This window comes from Myripristis murdjan, chromosome 2 (assembly GCF_902150065.1).
Source record: "Myripristis murdjan chromosome 2, fMyrMur1.1, whole genome shotgun sequence".
Classification (NCBI taxonomy): domain Eukaryota; kingdom Metazoa; phylum Chordata; class Actinopteri; order Holocentriformes; family Holocentridae; genus Myripristis; species Myripristis murdjan.
In genome coordinates, this window is record NC_043981.1 from 14,677,662 (window position 1) to 14,696,051 (window position 18,390).

The following is an 18,390-nucleotide window of genomic DNA, read 5'->3' on the forward strand; positions in this document are numbered from 1 at the left end:
GATAAGAGCCAGTCTTTCCTTTACTTAGACTTGGAGGTTTTATTTATTTATTTATTTATTTGTTTTGTTTTTTTGTTTTTTTTTTGGTTGTATCAGTCATTCTCTAATCTATTAACAAAATTGTTATCAGTCGGACCGTCGCTCTTATTCCACACAGGGCCGGGTACAGAATAATTTCATAATCCTCATCTATGTTTACATCTTCAATGTTAATAAAATTCTGCGAACACCTACTGCAAAAGGAGACAGACAATGCTCAGTTGAGTAGTAAATTCATTTACTTGCAAGGAGTGAGTAGCTTACCACGTTGGGCAGCGACCTCTCACTGAGGAACTTTGTTTACATATCAGCAATCATCTATTCTATTCTAACAGGAAATAAATCCTTATATGGTAATCTTCAACAGCTCAGCTACAACACATATAATTTTACACACTCACTTGGGTGAAGAGTGGAAAACTGCACTCTTCCATACAGTTTCATGGAAATAATGGTAATATCATAATGCATTTTTCATAACATTCAATGCTGTGGACTTCCGCCTAAGTAACTTCAAAGTTTGACATTCTTCAGTATTGAATGACAATGTCACGTATATACATATTGTGTATCTGCTCAACTGAAGCTCAAACACACATGCAGTTGTTTTATGGCTGCAGCATCACATCAGATACAAAATATGTACATGTCTTGTGCATCATTTTACATACATTTCCCTGAAATTCAGCAGTACATATTTAGTATCTTCGGAAACCCTGGGATCTCCACTAGAATTTCAAATAAAGTTCTGTGAGTTTGATCAAAACTCAGTTGCATTTCAACGCTCTAAAAATTCCATCTTAACAAGTCATTTATCCCAGTTTTCATTATGTTAAAAGTTAAATTTTGAACAAATATGTTTTATTTCACCTGCTCACACTGAAAAAATCCAAGTGATGCCGGTGCAAAGGCGAGGTGCATTAGAAACAATCGAAAAGACAATAATGGGAAGCATGATTCAATAAAAATAGTTATAAACAGGATGCTAGCCAAATATATGAGACCACATTGATGAATTTCTCACCTTGCAATACAAAATGGTAATTTTCATGTTTCAATATTTTCGTCCTCATGAGGGAGAAGTGGAGAAAAAAAAATCAATGCCCAGTATTTGTGCGAGGTTCAATATCAGTAAATGAAACAGCAGCACAGGTTGTCGAGTTTGGGCTTTGTTTTTCAGCACAAGTGTGATGCAATATATTACAGTTAATCTGAGCAGGTCTGGTTCCTGCTGACAGCGAAGATCACCTCTGACTCCAAACTGCGGTTTAAACAAAATCACACACAAAACACACCCCCACCCCCCACCCCCTTCCTCCTCACACACGCAGACTGAATAAGCACGCAAGCAAAGTCAAAATACTGCTCCTGACCTTTGGCCTGTGGTCTTAGCAAAGAGTGCTGGACAAATTATGGAGCATAAACACACTCGTGCAGGAGGGTGTTGCTAAAAATGCACACGGACCTGACCCTGGCTAAAACTAAAAATGTTGAAAGAGTCAGTTTTCTCTTTACTTATCGAACATTTCCCAGATGCTACAACTGGTACAGCAACACCTCAATATTAATTCAATTTGTAGATGCATTATTGTTTGTGTATTGTTTTCTTGTTAAAAATAAAAGCTCTCTCTCTCTCTCTCTCTCTCTCTCTCTCTCCCTCGGTGTCTCTCTCTCTCCCAGATGCCTATCCCATATCAGAGGTGGTCTACACTTGGAGTCAGGAGGCAACCAAGTCTGTGTCAGTGGCGGAGGACGGGTCAAGACTCAACCAGTACCACCTCACGGGGCAAAGCGCCGGCACCGAGAACATACACACAAGCAGAGGTGTGTGTATGTGTGTCTGTGATTTCGTGTAACTGATTATACGCAAGTAAAAAGCGCACAATCAAACATGTCCAAGCAAATAACCTACTAGATAGAACTTCAAATACAATAGAATAGAATAGCAGGAACTACTTCTACTTATTGTAAAGGTGTTGTCAGAGCAGCAGCAGTAATGCAATAGCAGTAGGGGCTTAATCTCAAAGTGTCAAGGTCTTCCATCATTAGAATAAAATAAAATAGAATAATTCAAAGAGAAAACAAGTAGTATGTTAATATCAAACTGTGGCTTATGGTTAAATATCCAGCTGAGGGATCAAAGATGTTATGAGGAAGGGAGCAGGGCAGCGACAGAGTCTGTCCAACCCAGACACCACCAGCTGTCACCCAACCTAAACCCAGATGTCAAATGTAATGCACGCTGCAAAAATGTCCACCATAAAGGACAATTCTAGTTGCTATTCATATTGTCGTCCATTTCCCTATTTATTCCCACCAGCCACTTTCCAAACAAAACACCGCATCTGTTCAGGTTTTTTAACTCATTTTTCCTTTCAGATAAAAAAAAAAAAAGAATCTATTTTCGAAAATCAACCCTCAGAGACTCGACACTTGCTGAAGAAGCCACCTCAGCGCACGATTAGTTTATCACTGTGCACACTGATCTGAACTTTATGCGTGTTTGCTGACACGGTTATGTGCTCGCAGGAAGCGCCGACATTTGGGGCGTGTGAATGATTTTCCTCCTGACTGCAAAAAGACACCAGTTTTACAGCCCTTCCCTGGTTCACCAGCTGCACGCTAGGCACTGACTGTTACTGAAATAATCACAAATTACTTGTGCAAACCATCATTTTTTAGGGTTAAAATCAAGCAAAACCAGCTCAAAGATTTAAAAGGTCCCATATTATGGCTCATGAGAAGAATAATATTCCTCTCAATGGTTTGGAAATAAATGTAGTTTAGTTAAAAGTTGTTGTTTTTTTTTTTTTTTTTAATTATTGATTAAATCTGAATGTCAATACTGGATGCTTATTGGCCAACACCAGCACCAGCATCTTTGATTCAGTGCTGAATGTGATGTTGCTTTCCAGTTCAAATGCTGATGTCTGACCTGATTGGACGGATTTCAGTAATTCTTCGGCGAGGGAAGCCAATCAGGACGACATCCAGTTGTGATGCATTTACTGGAATTACCTTCAAAATGCATGACCGCAGATTTAAAAAATAAATAAATAAATAAATACGGCTCCTTGTTTAACCGCTCACAATAATCAAATTTGAACAATGTTGTCATCACGCATTTTCAACGATTTATATAAATAAATAGAGGAGGATTTAACTCATGTAATGCAGGAGCTTTGAAGTCATATCCATGGCAACAACACCTATCCTTACTCTGCTGTCGTCTCCATCCTCCTTCCATACATACATGTCATTTTCATAATAAATAATGTGCTGTAACTAATTTTAGATTAGGAAGCGGAAGCGAAAAGCTGCGAGAAGAGATGAGCATATGAGGAAGAGCGTAAATGGGGGGGGTGGAAGGGGGTAGGGGGGGCATTATCAGGAGATCAGAATCAATGAGTGGAGGGTAGCGGAGGAGAGTAGCCTATCCCTCACACAACCAGCTGTCTACAGGCCTTGCCAGTTCTGTAAAACAACACTTATCCCTCGCATGAGCACGCACGCACACACACACACACACACACACACACACACACACACACAAATATAGAGAGGCCTGAGACCAAGGGTTAATCCCCCACCCAACCGCCCATCAGCTTTTGCATAAGAAGATGACATCACACATCAGCGGGAGATTGGTTGGCTGGCTGTCCATGATTGTGTGTGTGTGTGTGTGTGTGTGCGTGTGTGTGTGTGGGTGTGGGTGTGTGCAAGGGGGGTGTATACTGGAAAGCCTTGCTGTGACACGTGGGGGGTGGGGGCGTTGAAAGGCATCTGCTTAATACCCTTATGTAAAACGGAACTGTAATTCACTTCCCCCCCTCGGTTGCCAGTAGAATCATGATAGAAAAAAAAAAAAAAAAAAGTGTGGATTTCCCCTTTTTTTTTTTTTTATTTATTTGTATGCCACAGCTGAAACCTTGCTGGTGCTTTCTGACTGGCGGACTAAGTGGTTTAAACAAAGGTTAAAGGGTTCAGTGGCTGATTGACTGGTCGCCTGATTGGCTTGGCTGCCTGGCTGGTTCACATGGTCGAGCGGCTGGAGGCTCTAACTGGGCGACCAGTTAGCTGACTGGAGGACAGGAAGGTTAGCTGAAAGGCTGACTAGTTACTTAGGTAGATGACTGGTTGGCAAAAAGGCAAGGTGAGTGGCTGGTTGACTGGCTGTTTATGTGGCAAGCCAGGACATATCACATTTTATCCTCCTTTATCTCTTGGCTGCAACCGTCTCTTTAAAAGTGAATAAAATGAATGATGGTTGTGCCTTCTATAAATGCCCAACATGGAAAACTAAATGTCCCTGGGGCAAGCTGAGGTTTAGAGTTAGGGGTGCCTTGCAAATCAGCAAGAGCTCGCAAATATTTTCGATAAAACAAGTCAGCAAGCGAGCGTTTTGGCAAACCGTTCGCCCCGTCAGGCCGCCAGGTTTGGATTGTCACTCACACCGCGGGGAGAGAAAAGTTTCAAGAGTATTTGCAACCAGACTAATTTGCTGAAACTTATCACAACTCTACATTTTGCCCACAGCGATGGGAATAGTGATGATAATTAGAATGGATCAGACAGGAGGCAAGGCATTAAGGAGATCTGACTGGGGCACCAAAGCTGGGGAAAGACATAAATATGGAGATTTCCAAATCAAATCTGGTCTATTTCCCGCTGATGGGCAAAACAGTCTACTTTTCATGCACTAGTCTACCATTTCTTGGCTTCAGTGACACTATTTAATATCACCTGACCTGGGCCACAAGGTATTGGAATTTATTTTAACATTTTTATATTCTGCTTGGACTACTGCAGTACATGTTTGGGGGTTTGCAACATAGATCATTTTGTGTACTTTGATGAGATTGACAGTTTACTTGACATTACCTGAAATGCCCTAAATCAATAAACCCCATCTGGAGCCCGGAGAAGGTTAAAACAAACACACACACAAAAAAATTATTTGCAAATCCTATTTAACCTGGGTCTTGTAAAGACAGTAGGCCATCGTTCAGCCCAAATCTTCTGTGTCTGGAAGCTGTCCAACTCTGTGGGGTTTGCTGATGAATTTCAGCATTGGGGTCACATTTAGTCCAGCAAGCTGATTTTTTTTTTTTTTTTTGCTCTGTATGTTTTCAGCTCTATTGCAAATGCCTTTGACAGAGCAAACACCCTTTCAAATGTGCCCGTGCAGGCCTCATGCACAATCTTGCATTACTACGCATCCTTTTGATGCCTTAAATCGAACATTGCCTCTCCTGGATGCACTTGGCAGCTGTGTACTGGAGGAGTAATCACTGATATATATTTAAAAATAGATACCACCTTGGTCTGCTCATTCCTAAATCAAAGCCTGGAGCCATGTTTTTGTTACTACGTCCAGTTATTTTAGTCCTGCTCAGTCCTGCCACCTGTAAGGCACTTAAATCAGTCAAATACTGTTTGTATAAAGTTTTGATTGATTGAAGTGTTTTGGGGTGGGAGTCCCAAGAGCCTGCAGTGAACTTTGTCACTCAGACGTTATTTAATATATGTATCAAGACTGTTGACAGCTTTAATAATTAGAAGTATTGACATGAAAGTCAGTTCAGCTGAGCTGGTTTGGTCCAACATGGCTTTCAGCCCAGCCACAACCAGAGAATTAAACAATACTGCCTGTTTTGGAAATACTGTTATTATGTGAATAATGCAGTTACACGATTTGCATTTTAAAGATAATCTGAAACAATGGAACTAAGATGTGTAATATTTTGTATTAGCACGAGTACCTGTGGCATTTTTCAGTAAAATATGCCCATTCTTTGGCCAAGATCTGTAACTGCGACCTAACTTTGATTTTAGAAAACAAATTAAAGGCAGGCGTCATGGAGCTCCTCTGAAATGTGCACATTTCTAGAAGGTTAATTATTATTATTATTATTACAAACCAGTAACAATGGCAATCAAAAAGAGGTTAAGTTATAAAGCACCGGGAAGATCTTGCGTGACAACATGGAGCTGTGTGTTTTTTCATGGGCGGGATTTATCTTCAACTGTAACTCTGCCTTGTGACCAAATTACCTGCTTTAAATAGTTATTTTAAATTTTGAAAATTTGGTTTTGAGGCCGCTGGAGGTTGCCCATACCTATTATGATGGCAGGAACATTCTGGTAAGCAGAAGATCAACAATTTGCTGACACTATGAGCCAACTTTTCAACAGCTTGGCATACCTCACCATAATACTCCTCTCTTATAATTTCGGATTATGGTGTTATCGTGTGTTTGGCAGTGGGTTTACTCATAGTTTGCAATTCCTAAATGACCAGGATGAGTTTTTTCAGTTCTTTAATTGATTGAGTAGACACTGGGGAAACACTTTACTGGATATCATGAGTCTTCTCATGATAGATGCTAACATGATCATCATCATTTGAGGGTAATAGATCATTTTAATTCAGCATGCTCACTATCTGAACACAGATCTTGAAAACCGTACGTATGGACAGCCGTGGCTATAACTATTGGACGAGTGGGTGGATGGATGAGTTGTTGTGGGTCCTTAATTAGCACGGCTAATCTTAGAGAACATTCCCTTTTGGCCTAAATAAAGGACCAGCTTAGTCCAGAAGTCTATCTTTAAAGGCTTGACATCTTTAAGGGCGTGACATCCTTCCTTCTCAGACAGCAATATCTTTCTTAAAATAACTCCCAAATTCTTAAAGTCCTGAGTCAGTAGATAAGATGCTTGCTAAATCTGTCCGCAGTTTATAAGGACACGACTTATAAAGAAAAGACTTGAATGCTTTGGAATATTTTCCTTTTCTTTAAAGTGGACTTTATGGGCCAACGTTTCATCTTTGTATTGCACAACCAATCCCCAAGAGTAACAAATTTCCTAAAAAAAACATCTGTCCCAATCACTCTGCTTAACAGTCTAGCCAGTGTACAGGACATTCCTCCCCTACTCACCAGTTGACCAGCATGGCAGCGTTATTCTCCGAGATGAACGGAAGTTCCCCGCGGACGCACTGAAATACAAATCCTTGGGAGAAAAGCAGTAAAATCCACCAGAGGAACATGTTCGTCCTCATTCCTCTGCCCCCAGTTCTGTCGGGATCCATGCATCAAGGGCAAAAATGGTCCCGGGTCGTCCCGGGTCGGCAGCGCCCGGTGTCCGGATGTTTCCGACAGCAGTGGAAGTTGACGGGGTAGTCGTGGGCCAGCTGGCCTGGAGTCATGGGGACCTCAGGGGGCCCAAGTGATGAGGCAGAGGTAGGAAGTCGTGGCGGTGGTGCTGATCTCCTGATCGAGGCATGTTGGTGGCGGCGGTGACGCACAAATCAGCTGCGAAATCAACAGATTCACCTCACTTTTCAGGCTGTCATCGGCTGGTGCTGAGACGGCCACAGCACATTGTCTAAATCACTTTGCCTCTTCTTTCCTTCTGGCCAAGCAGTCCAATCAAGAGTGCGCCGGCATCGTTCCCGGCACTCCACAAACAGCCTCGGAACGGCAGAAAAAACACACACACGTAGAACGAGCAAAGGAAGGAAGATAGAAAATGTCCACGCTGGTTAGCCCCCCTCCATCCCACCAGTGATTAGCGGGAGTGAGTGTCCCTCTTCGTGGCTGAGAGTGTGCGCCTTGGTGTGTGCTGAGGTATGGAAGTGTGTGTTTGTGTGTTTGTTTGTGTGCGCGGCTGTCAGCGGCCAGAGATCATGCTCCGTGTGTGTTTCAGTGTGTGTGTGTGTGTGTGGGTCTGTGTGAGTGTCTGTGGTGGGATTGGCAGGGCAGAGTGGGCGGGGCTCGGCGCTCTGTGTGGCTTCCCAGGACAGGAACCCTCCTCCCTCCTTCCCTCCCTTTTCCTCCCCCCCTCCTCATTCCCTCTTCCTCTCCTCTCTCTCGCTGATGGCAGGATGCAGATTGTAACCAGGGATTAGGGAGGTTCAAAAATCCGATTTTGCCTGGAGAAAGCCTCGTGTATTACTGTGTGTGTGTGTGTGTGTGTGAGAGAGAGAGAGAGAGAGAGGAAGAGTGTATCTGTGTGCGTGCATGCCGCTTGTGTATGTGTGCGTTAGTGTGTGGAATATAGTCAGTGGATTTTTCATAGTTTACCAGAGCCTGCAGTCAGAAACTGCTGCTGGGGAGAGGATTTTTTAAAGCCTCAAATGCAATCTTCAGTTGGTTAACAGGATATTGTGTTCCCTATCTCATTCTCTCTCCTCTCTCTCTCTCTCTCTCTCTCTCTCTCTCTCTGAATGTACTTTGTGAAGGAACTGTCATTGCCCATTGTCAAATACCAGACATTAACAGAATAATAATCTATTGTCATGTTCTCGCCATCAAACACAATGATTAACGCCGCTCGCTCCGGTTGTTCGGTTTAATAATGGTTTTGAAGTCGGCTTCATTTGCGCACATGTTCGGCCGAATATGAAATTTTCTCTTTATTCCGGCTTCATTCTAAGCGGCTCCACCTCCACCGCTTTTCCATTTTTCCATTCCACCACCTATTATTATTTCATTACTGAAACAGCAGGCAGGAGGAGAGACACATGAGTTGAGGGATGCCAGTGAGAAGTAGTTCCGGCCGGTTTGCAAAAAAAACATCATTGCCACTTGTTTGATTGCACTTAATTTAAGCACAATCGCAGCCTGTCACATAAACTGTCATTCTCAAAAATAACAATACCACATCTCTAGGACTTATTGTACTGTCCTGAGTGGTAAACACCATCGATCTGGTGCTCTACAAACACCAGGACAATCCTAAACGCTATTTACCCCTGGACTGACAATTGAAACTTACACTTTGATAATCAGGAAACATCAATCCACTTGCCTTGTTTACTACCCCATCTCACTGTATACCCCTTTTATTGTTTGTTCCCTTCAGGACAGTACACAGTGATGATGGCACACTTCTACCTGAAGAGGAAGATTGGATATTTTGTCATCCAGACATATATGCCCTGTTTCATGACTGTAATACTGTCCCAAGTGTCGTTCTGGCTAAACAGAGAGTCAGTGCCTGCAAGGACTGTCTTTGGTGAGTACTTCTTATTGTTTACACATTTTTAAATGGTATTTTTATGGGTGATACTACAGTTATGCACATTCAGGGCAGAGAGCTTCCCAAAACAACAATAACTGTTAGGCACCGAGCAGCAGCACTGCAGCAGTCGTGGAGGTGGAGCGCTGTTAAACCTCCCATTTTTGTTCACCTACCCGAGCCAGGCTGTGGAAACACCGGCTAAACTTGTTTGTCTTGGCTTTGTCTGGGCTCAGGGGTGACCACGGTGCTGACCATGACCACGCTCAGCATCAGCGCCAGGAACTCCCTCCCCAAGGTGGCCTATGCTACAGCCATGGACTGGTTCATCGCTGTCTGCTATGCCTTTGTGTTTTCCGCGCTCATCGAGTTCGCCACGGTGAACTATTTCACCAAGAGGAGCTGGGCGTGGGACGGCAAGAAGGCCCTCGAAGCACAGCACCCCAAGGTACAGATTTTACTCGACATATTAAATCGTTAATTGGATCTTCATATTGTGGCGGGGGTATCCATATACATCGTGATGTGACTCATGCATGCAGAATCACATTAAATAATCAAATCACTGTTCATCTTGTAGACCTGAATGGTAAAGTTAAACAAAAATCAAGATTTTCAAATAATAGTCATTCAAATATTTCATGCCCAATTCTGAATTTTCAAATACAAACTGCTATCATCTCGCTATCATCAATTATCATCAGTTTAAATCACAACATCATTACATTATGAGTCTATTAAAAGACAATAAATGATAATATTTCAGGGGGAGGAAATCATCTGCCGTCCCATGATACAGTATTATCACAATACTTACAGTAAATTGCACCTAATTACATTACTTTACTAATTACTATATCTACAAATAATTAGATTACTGATTACTTTAGTTTTGTAATACTTTCTAAAGCAGAGATCAGCCTTTATCAGAAGACTGGACACCAAGTCATATGAGTACAATCTAGTATCAGTCTCATGTATTTAATCATAACAAATAGGATATAAAAATCAGATTTGAGAACAGCAAACATGAGTCTGGTCAGGACAATCAGCTCACTTCACTACTGCAAGTAATGAAATTATAGAAATTGTAATGTGATCACTGAAAATTAAAAGGTAATCCATTACTTTACCTCATTACTGGGAAAACTAATCTAATCTGAGTAAAGGTCATCTAATTATAATGGGCATAAGGAGAGTGATAGTTATCTCACAATATCAGTCATTATATTGGTGGTTCAGGTTGTCAGGGAAAACTGACTTGCCATGCATCTGTTATAGAAATACAAATACGTGCATTTAAAATAAATAGTCAAATGCAAATTGCCAGAGAGCCAGTGGTAATCACACGACTAGTTACTCTACTTCGACTAATCAGATTGACCTATAAGGCAAACCGGAGTGAATTTCAAAGAATCGGAATTTGTTTTGCCGGTAATAGTGCCTTGGTAAAATCAAAATCACATCATTCCAGACAGACTGAACTTTAAAACACTATCACCAGACCCTCCTGGATAATACCAACACCAACTGGAGAGGGGCTTAAGTCTTATCGGTCCACTCATTGTTCAATGTAATCTTTCTGACCGTAGAAGCGGGACCCTATGGTGCTATCGAAGAAACCCAACAATGTTTGCTCGGCGGGAGTCAACTACACCCCGAATCTTACCAAGGACGTGTCCATCTCGACCATCTCCAACACCACGTCGGTGCAGCTCCGAGCCTCCGAGGCCAAGATCCTGGACCCCAAGAAGACCTACAACAGCGTCAGTAAGATCGACAAGATGTCCCGGATAGTGTTCCCCGTGCTCTTCGGGACCTTCAACCTTGTCTACTGGGCCACATACCTCAACAGAGAACCGGTGGTCAAAAGAGTTGTCACCCCCATGTAATCTCCCCGTCGTTTTTTTTATTCAAACACTTCAGAAGTATTGTTTGTTTTTTCTTTATCGAGATGGTGAGGTTTACATAGTGAGAAAGGGAGGATTTCTCTATTCAGCAGCAGAGTTAGACGGACTTAAAATAGGAGAGGGGTCGCTGCCAACGTTAAAATCTACGGCCGCGCCTCCGCCTAATGATCCCTGAGAACGTTTTACTGCCCTAGACAAAAAATACGATATACAGCTGCGCTTGAAGAACAAAACCAGACAATACTTAAACATAATTCAAGCACTTTGACTGGGCTGCAAGGCTGCAACAGAATCCCTTTTGCCTTTTTTTTGTTTTGTTTGTTTGTTTGTTTGTTTGTTTGATTGTTTTCTTGGCCTAAAAGCTGCTTGATAGTAGAGAAACTGCCTCTGAGACGTTTTCGAAGAGAGAGCGGAAGCTTCGTCTCATCGCGTCATCTTTCTCCCGCTGTGATTTGCATGATGCTCTCCTCAAAGAGAAACAGTGGACACTTCTTTGTCTAATACGACTATGTATCTGTCAGTCACTGCTTTAAGTACGAGGGCACACGTCATTGCTATTACTTGACAAACGGTTTTAACTCAAAACCAGTGTGGATATTTTGAAAAACCTAAATTTAAATGCTTCGTGTTCTTATCATGGTACCGACAGCTTGAAATACACAAAGCTCGTGCTATGAAATGTTTCTGCAGTATGCATCTGAAGAAAAAAAAAAAAAAAGAAGAAAGTACCTAATTTCCTCACACACCATATGGACGAAACCTATCTCATCCCTCTTGAGATTAACGCTGCAAAGTGCATTAATAATTTTGTTTTATGTTCCTGTTTAAAAATAATAATAATAATAATAATGTCGCCATTTCTTTTCCTGTTGCAGTGGGTGCTTGTCAATCTCTTTGTACATCTTTACTTGAAGATTCAAAGCCTATTGCTCTTGGCCTGGTTTCCCAAAAGCGTTGGCAGTCAAGAAAGCACACAAACAAACACAAATCATGGTGGGTTTCCTCAGTTTTAGAGGAGTAAAATAGCAATTAGAAGGTGCTCATCAGAGGGGTTGAAACCAAGACACTGGTGTTCGCTTATCAAAAAATAAATAGCCTTCATGTGGGCAGAGAGCTTGTGTGTGCTCAGGACAAATTTAGCAGTGGTTGGATGTACTTCTCCAGCTGATAGACCATTTTTCACAATTCAGTCTGCTTCACTACAAGACAGCAGAAAATACAAAGACCCCCCATCAACCAGAGGACAGGTTCAAAGTCCTGCGTAGGCAACCATCCCACCCTGCTGAAGTGTCCTTGAGCACGACATTGGACCCCGACAGGCTCCACGCCGGACCTCTGATCCCAGTGTGGAGGAGGAACGAGCAAAGAAAACTTCCCTACAGGGATCATTGAAGCACCACATCACCAAATTAGGGGTTCTGGCTCTAAAGGTTTTACACTGTGTGCTGCTGAAAAAGTGAAAGCTTGTTTTCCTAACTTTGTGGCACAGCTACTGCCACAGAGCGATAGTTTATTTAGCTGTTTGTGTGAGTAGACAAAAAAAAAAAATCCCCCAAATCTATGGCTAACAGAGGTCGATGAAGGACAATTAATGGCTGCAAGGATTTTGGGAAATTAGGCCCAGTCTCATAGTTGAATCATGTAAATAGAGTGCATTCTTTTTTCCAATTTTTCATCTGTGATGACACACAAAACAAGACGGTGATTAATTTGTCTCTACATCTGAGTGAGAAAAAAAAGACGTTTACTTTATTCACAGTTTGTTTGTCTCTGATCTCTTTCAATTAATGCTTTTGTGTGGCTACATATGTGATTTGTTTGGTTTTGTGCATAGGTGTGCTTACATCGAGTTAAACCTTCAATGTTCATTATCATTTAACATTTAGTGTTGGATCATTTTTCTGAATTAAGTGAATCTCACTGGAGACAGTAAGCACACATTATGGCATTATGGCTCAACCATATGTGACTTGTTGGACTGCTCTTGAACACACTCAGGAACAAGAGGACCTATGCTGGCGGCAAAAAAAAAGAAGGTTACAGGACAATTTTTTTTAAAACATTTTTGACGGCAACCATGCCTAAAGAGCTGCCTCAACAATATCGCTTTAATCACATGGATTACTGACCCTGTAACTCACTCTGTCACCTGCTGTTAGGAGCATTGTCCCTGCAAACATTTGGACCTTTTTCAATATGTGTGTAAATACAGTGCGTAAATGAACCGTTTCCAAAGATGTTTAAATAGGATTTTTTTACCATTCATAACACCATATCAGAAAAATGTTGATGCGAGTTTGGATCAAGAGTGAAATTGGCTACTTCCTGCGTACCGCTGTCCAATAAATAACTTGCCGGGTGTTCCTCAGCTTTGATCAAAGACGTCGCTCCTGGAATCAAGCTTTTTGAGGCAGTCTTTAAAACAAATCAAATAAGAAACGCTATTGAATTCCCATCCATACATCTATTCAGCCAAGGTTGCTATGGCAGCAAGGCATAATGAGCAGACCAGACATCCCTTTCTCTGGTGAAAAACCTCCAGCTCGGTCTGTTCCTGCAGCCCCTGTTTGTTTCTGATTGCGCCGGCCGAGTGCATAATAAAGCACTGAAACTTATTTATGGGAGTGCAGGCTTTCCTTTGGAACATGAGTCTGCCTACAGTCGCTGCCTCCTCCGTGAAGTTTTGAAGTCGGGCGCACCACTTGTTTGTCCTGTGAGAACTCAATTGCATCCCACCGCTGCTGGGAAACAACACTCTCTATTCAAGCTGGTGCATCACTGCCGAAATCCAAGCTACCCTGTAAGTGGTGCACCAAAAGAAATGAAAGTGTTTTAAACATTTTCTGCACTAGCCTGGCGGGGGTATGTCCTTGGAGGAACTACTTCTTGAATCAAAGACAGTGGGACACGGGGTTTGATTTTAGCCACATAAAGGCTACCCGCAGAGAGGTGATGGGTTTCCGGGGTCTACGAAAAAGCAAAGCAACCAATCAGTCAAAAGGGGGTAAATATAGACTATTTTCTTGGATGACTTTGTCCAGGACAAGTCACGAAGGGACGTTTTGAAAGCTTGGATTTCACGGCTCAAAGTCAAAAGAGACACCATTTGGCTGCTCCTCGGTCAGATCCAACATTGTGCCGGATTAAAACTGAATCCATCCACTTCTCCGTCCATACGTACATCCATACATCCCACCTCGTTCAACCAGCGAGCGCCCCTATCTATCTATTTATCCATCCATCCATTTAACATCCCTCTCTTCTGTATTGCCAGCCGAGGAATGATTACCTCCCCACCCACCCTCCTTCAGTCACTGTGACAGACTCATCTGCCATACATCTGTTAGGGAAGGGATTTAGTTCCACTTAAGTTGCTTTCAGCCATTCGGGGGGCCCCTACAGTGCAGCGCTTCACTCCAATTTAAGCCCTGACCAGCCAGCGGATGACAAATGCTTGTTTTTCTATGTACTGTCTGGACAGCTGTGGCCGGTGCGTGTTAGGGACAAATTTAGGATTGATTATGTGTACTTTATCCAAAGCTCACTCACGGGCAGTGAAGCAGACTGAATTTTGAACCCGGGGTCGCTCAAGTGGGAATCCAGTACACATCGACCATTCAGCTCAAGGACACTTGTGCAGGGTGATGACAGCAACAGTTGCCTATACCAGGAAGGCTGCATACAGCTAGTGTGCCGTTTCTCGTGCATGAAACCTGTTTTTTATTTTTATTTTTTTCCCTTTCGTTTTGTATTGTTATGTTTTCTGAGCTGGATTTGTACATGAACTCTGTTTTGTTTTGTTGGAAGAAAAGCTAAGCTGTGACCTCTGTTTTTAAACAACAAAAAAAAAAGTGCAGCAAAGCCTTTGTAGCTACAGCTTGGCTTATCTGAATATTTGTGTTACGCTTTCTTTGTTTTATGTATTTATGTTCAATAAAATGATCAAATAAAAAACGATGAACAAAGAGGGCATTTGATAAATCTCTCAAACAGATTAAATATGGAATACGGCTGCATTATAGCTCTGCTAATGAAAGATACTCCCTTCACTCAAACTGTTCTGATATGAGCCATGAGGGAAATCTGGTCCTGGATTTATTGATTTGATTCCAGATTAATGTATAAATGCTTTGTAAAAATAGACTCCATCAGTTTGACACATGTAGGGGCTGCATTTGCTATTTCAGTAATCACACATCTGGAAAAGCACTATTTATATGTGCTTTTTGAAATCAGTAATGCCTTCACTTTCCCCAGAGATGACTACTGCATGTAAGAGACTGCTCTTTCAACTTAACTTCAATGTTTATAGATACCAGGAAAACAACAACAACATTGATGCTAAGTATAGGTACGCATATTGAAGTTTAATTGTCTAAAAATTACTGATGCCAACTTCAGAAATCAATGTTATTTGCTTCCCTAGGTCATTTACTTAATAAAGCTCTGAGGTTGAAGCATTTTTATTAATCCATTTATGAATGGATTTATTTATTGTATTATATTATATTAAGTATTTATATTAGTTTAATTTAATTCAATTTAAATTTAATCACTTATTTATTTATTTATGAGGAGGGCAGGGGGTAATATAATGAGCAAGGTGACAAATTACTGCTCCTAGGCAGTGATAAACCACAGCATGTCTTTTTTCAATGAATAATCACTAAATAATAATGATGAGCGAAACATTTTTCTGAGTAATGAGCCCAACAACACTGGTCACAAGGCTAATCCCAGTTGCTGCACTGCAGTGAAATTCCAAAAAAGCATTAATACACAGGCCTGTTTTTGCTCGCACCGCTTTGGCCACTAGAGGGCAGTCTAGCCTCTTCTCTAGCCTCTGCTCATGTGAAGCGGGAGGCTCGCAGGTTTGTAGGCTGCACACCGGCTGCCTGGCTGCCTGCCTGGCTGGCTGGCTGGCTGTCCTACTGTGTTTCAAGCCTGTTCGGAAATCACCTACTTTGTCTGGTGAGCGGAGCTGCGAGCTGAGACGCTGTGGTGGACGAACAGGTGGGTGAAGCTGGACTGTGACTTCCAGTGGTGATCATCACCGGGCAAACAAGGACTACAAATAAAAATCAATCACAAAAGCACCATCATCATCATCATTATTATTGTCTCTTTAAAAGAATCTTTTCGTTTGAATAAGCTGGAAAATACTGATGATGATGTAATCGAATGATAAAAAATTGTCCAAAAACTGCCTTTTTTAGGTGGATAAACTTATTCTGCAAATAAAAAAAAAAAAGACAGGTGAATTGAGGTTAGTGGGGTTTACCCTCCACTAAATCTGTGTCAAGACGCCATCATCCCAACCCCAAATCAACCCACTGTACCGGAGCAACTTATCCAAACCCGTGCAAATTCAAACCTCAGCTAATTGCCTCATTAGAGTGTTTCCCCAAAAAACAAACCCAGGTAGATATGACACATTTAAACCTGCAGAAAGGGCAGTTTAATGGATAGAGGCATGACGTCGCTTGCAGACAAGAAAGGAATTTGGAGGGGGTTTTTGGGAGGGGGTCGGTGAGGAGGGGGGGGGGGGGGTTGTTTGTTTTTCACCCTAATAAAGCAACGCGTCGTGGTATGTAGGCTACCCTATGCACGGTGTATGAGTCACACAAGATGCTCATCTCTTAAGGTTCAACCAACACCACCAGACAGCGTCACCACATGCCACTCTGTTGCCCACACTGGCGTTTGGAGGGGAGGAGGCGCTGGATGCTGTCGATTTGACTCTCCCACTGACTGATCACATTGATTGATCGTCGGACGGTGGCGGCGGTGCACCCCGGAGCATCCCTACAGCAGCTCGGATCAAAGCCTGCTGTAGTCGCAGATGACACGCAGAAGAAAGTGTGTGGGCGGATGAGGAAGTTCAGAGGACGGATTGATGGTACACACCTACTGTATTGGCACTTTATCGCAGGGCTGCACACGCCAACGGATCTCCAGCCACCGAAACCGACTCCTTCTGTGATCACGGGGGGATCCGCATATGGGAAAATGACAGTCAAGTTTATGGTCATTCTCTTGTTACTTCTGGCCGTGCACGGTGCTCGGTGAGTCTGCTTTTGGCACGTTTTGTTTACATGATCAACAGCTGAGGCATGTTTGTTTGACGCTTGAAAAAAAGTTGCAGGCTGTGAAGGGGGAACTGATGTGTGTTATTTTCATGTCAGGCAGACGGTGAATGTGTTTTGCATGGGGCTTCTCTCCTGTTCTCACACGCGCACACGCACAACACAATGACAACAGCCATTTATTGCTTTGCAATCTATAGAGTCAGTATCTAACCCTGACAGTGATTTACTAAATGCATGCAGGTTAAATTCAAACTCGAGGCGTTTACATACAACCAACATACACCACTTGGAAGTTTATCCTTCCAGTGTTGTTTTGGACAGAAGGGGGACGCAGAGCATAACATCATTGACACCCCACAACCCCCCTCCCTTTAATTGCCCCCCTCCCTTCAGCTCTGATCTCCTGGAATACAGCGACGACTATGAAGATCACCACGATGTGACTGTCAATCAAATGCTGGTCCCCAGGACGCACCAGGCGGATGCCACCCATATACTGAACAATTTACTCAAGGAATATGACAAGACACTTCGCCCCGATATCGGCGGTGAGTTGGGCTCTATTTACTGTAGTTCAAAGTGTGTGTGTGTGTGAGAGAGAAAGAGAGAGGGAGAGAGAGCGTGGGCGTGGGTTGTAATGAAGTGGTTGCTTATCTCACTGTGTCTTCGGCCTGTGGAAACTTGCGCCGAGCACTGGCGCTGTCCAAGGTGCTGAAACCTCTGCCGGTCATAGGCGACGCTGCCACTGCCTCCACATGCATGAAAAACTATAGAGCTACTAAACACACAAAGAAGATGATGTAGACATATAGAAAGAAAAAAAGAAATTTGGAAGAGATTGATTGCACCCAGGTGACTTAGGTGCAATCAGAGGCTTCCTACATTTAAAAAAAAAAAAAAAAAAAAAACACTCCTCTTCAGGTTGATTGGTTGGATGACTCAATCAAAAAAAAAAGTTGCTTCCTTGAACTGTGGTAGCTGAGGGCTGGTGACCGGAAAGTTCCTTGTGTTATGCATGTATGTATGTCATCAGGGAGGGTGTCCCACTTTTGCACTGTGCATGCTTGCTGAACTTGGGCTGCACTTTGGCTTCATCCTCAAGTGGCCTTGTATGGACAAGAAAAAAGGTACTGTCTCTTTTGGAGTGGAGTGACAAAGCATGGTGTGGTAACTGGAGCACTGATGGGTGGGGAGGGGGTTAAAGTAAACTAATTTGGTTCTACTGCGTGCCGTTTCTGAGACAGGACAGATCTGGTGCAAATGCATAAAGGCAGACCTCTGCAAAAGCTTGTGCTGCTGCCTCTGCTCTCCGACCTCTCCGGTTA

At 42.6% G+C, this 18,390-nt stretch overlaps 3 protein-coding genes across 3 annotated transcripts in view; 2 read left to right on the forward strand and 1 right to left on the reverse strand.

Annotated features, from left to right (window-relative positions):
• The window catches only part of LOC115373621 (gamma-aminobutyric acid receptor subunit beta-3-like), a 67,705-nt gene extending 60,023 nt beyond the window's left edge, over positions 1–7,682 (reverse strand). Inside the window, exon 1 of the mRNA XM_030072113.1 lies at positions 6,984–7,682. Within this exon, the coding sequence (XP_029927973.1) occupies positions 6,984–7,135 (152 nt within the window). The 5' untranslated portion in view covers positions 7,136–7,682. The remainder of the gene's footprint in view (positions 1–6,983) is intronic.
• Positions 7,261–10,965, forward strand: LOC115373639 (gamma-aminobutyric acid receptor subunit alpha-5-like). Its single transcript, XM_030072131.1, has 4 exons — positions 7,261–7,286; positions 8,911–9,063; positions 9,303–9,514; positions 10,659–10,965. The coding sequence occupies exons 2-4, from the start codon at positions 8,925–8,927 to the stop codon at positions 10,956–10,958; spliced, it is 651 nt and encodes a 216-aa protein (XP_029927991.1). The 5' UTR covers positions 7,261–7,286; positions 8,911–8,924; the 3' UTR covers positions 10,959–10,965.
• A 5,986-nt stretch (positions 10,966–16,951) lies between these two features.
• The window catches only part of LOC115373044 (gamma-aminobutyric acid receptor subunit gamma-3-like), a 76,273-nt gene continuing 74,834 nt past the window's right edge, over positions 16,952–18,390 (forward strand). Inside the window, exons 1-2 of the mRNA XM_030071278.1 lie at positions 16,952–17,041; positions 17,459–17,613. Of these exons, the coding sequence (XP_029927138.1) occupies positions 16,986–17,041; positions 17,459–17,613 (211 nt within the window). The 5' untranslated portion in view covers positions 16,952–16,985. The remainder of the gene's footprint in view (positions 17,042–17,458; positions 17,614–18,390) is intronic.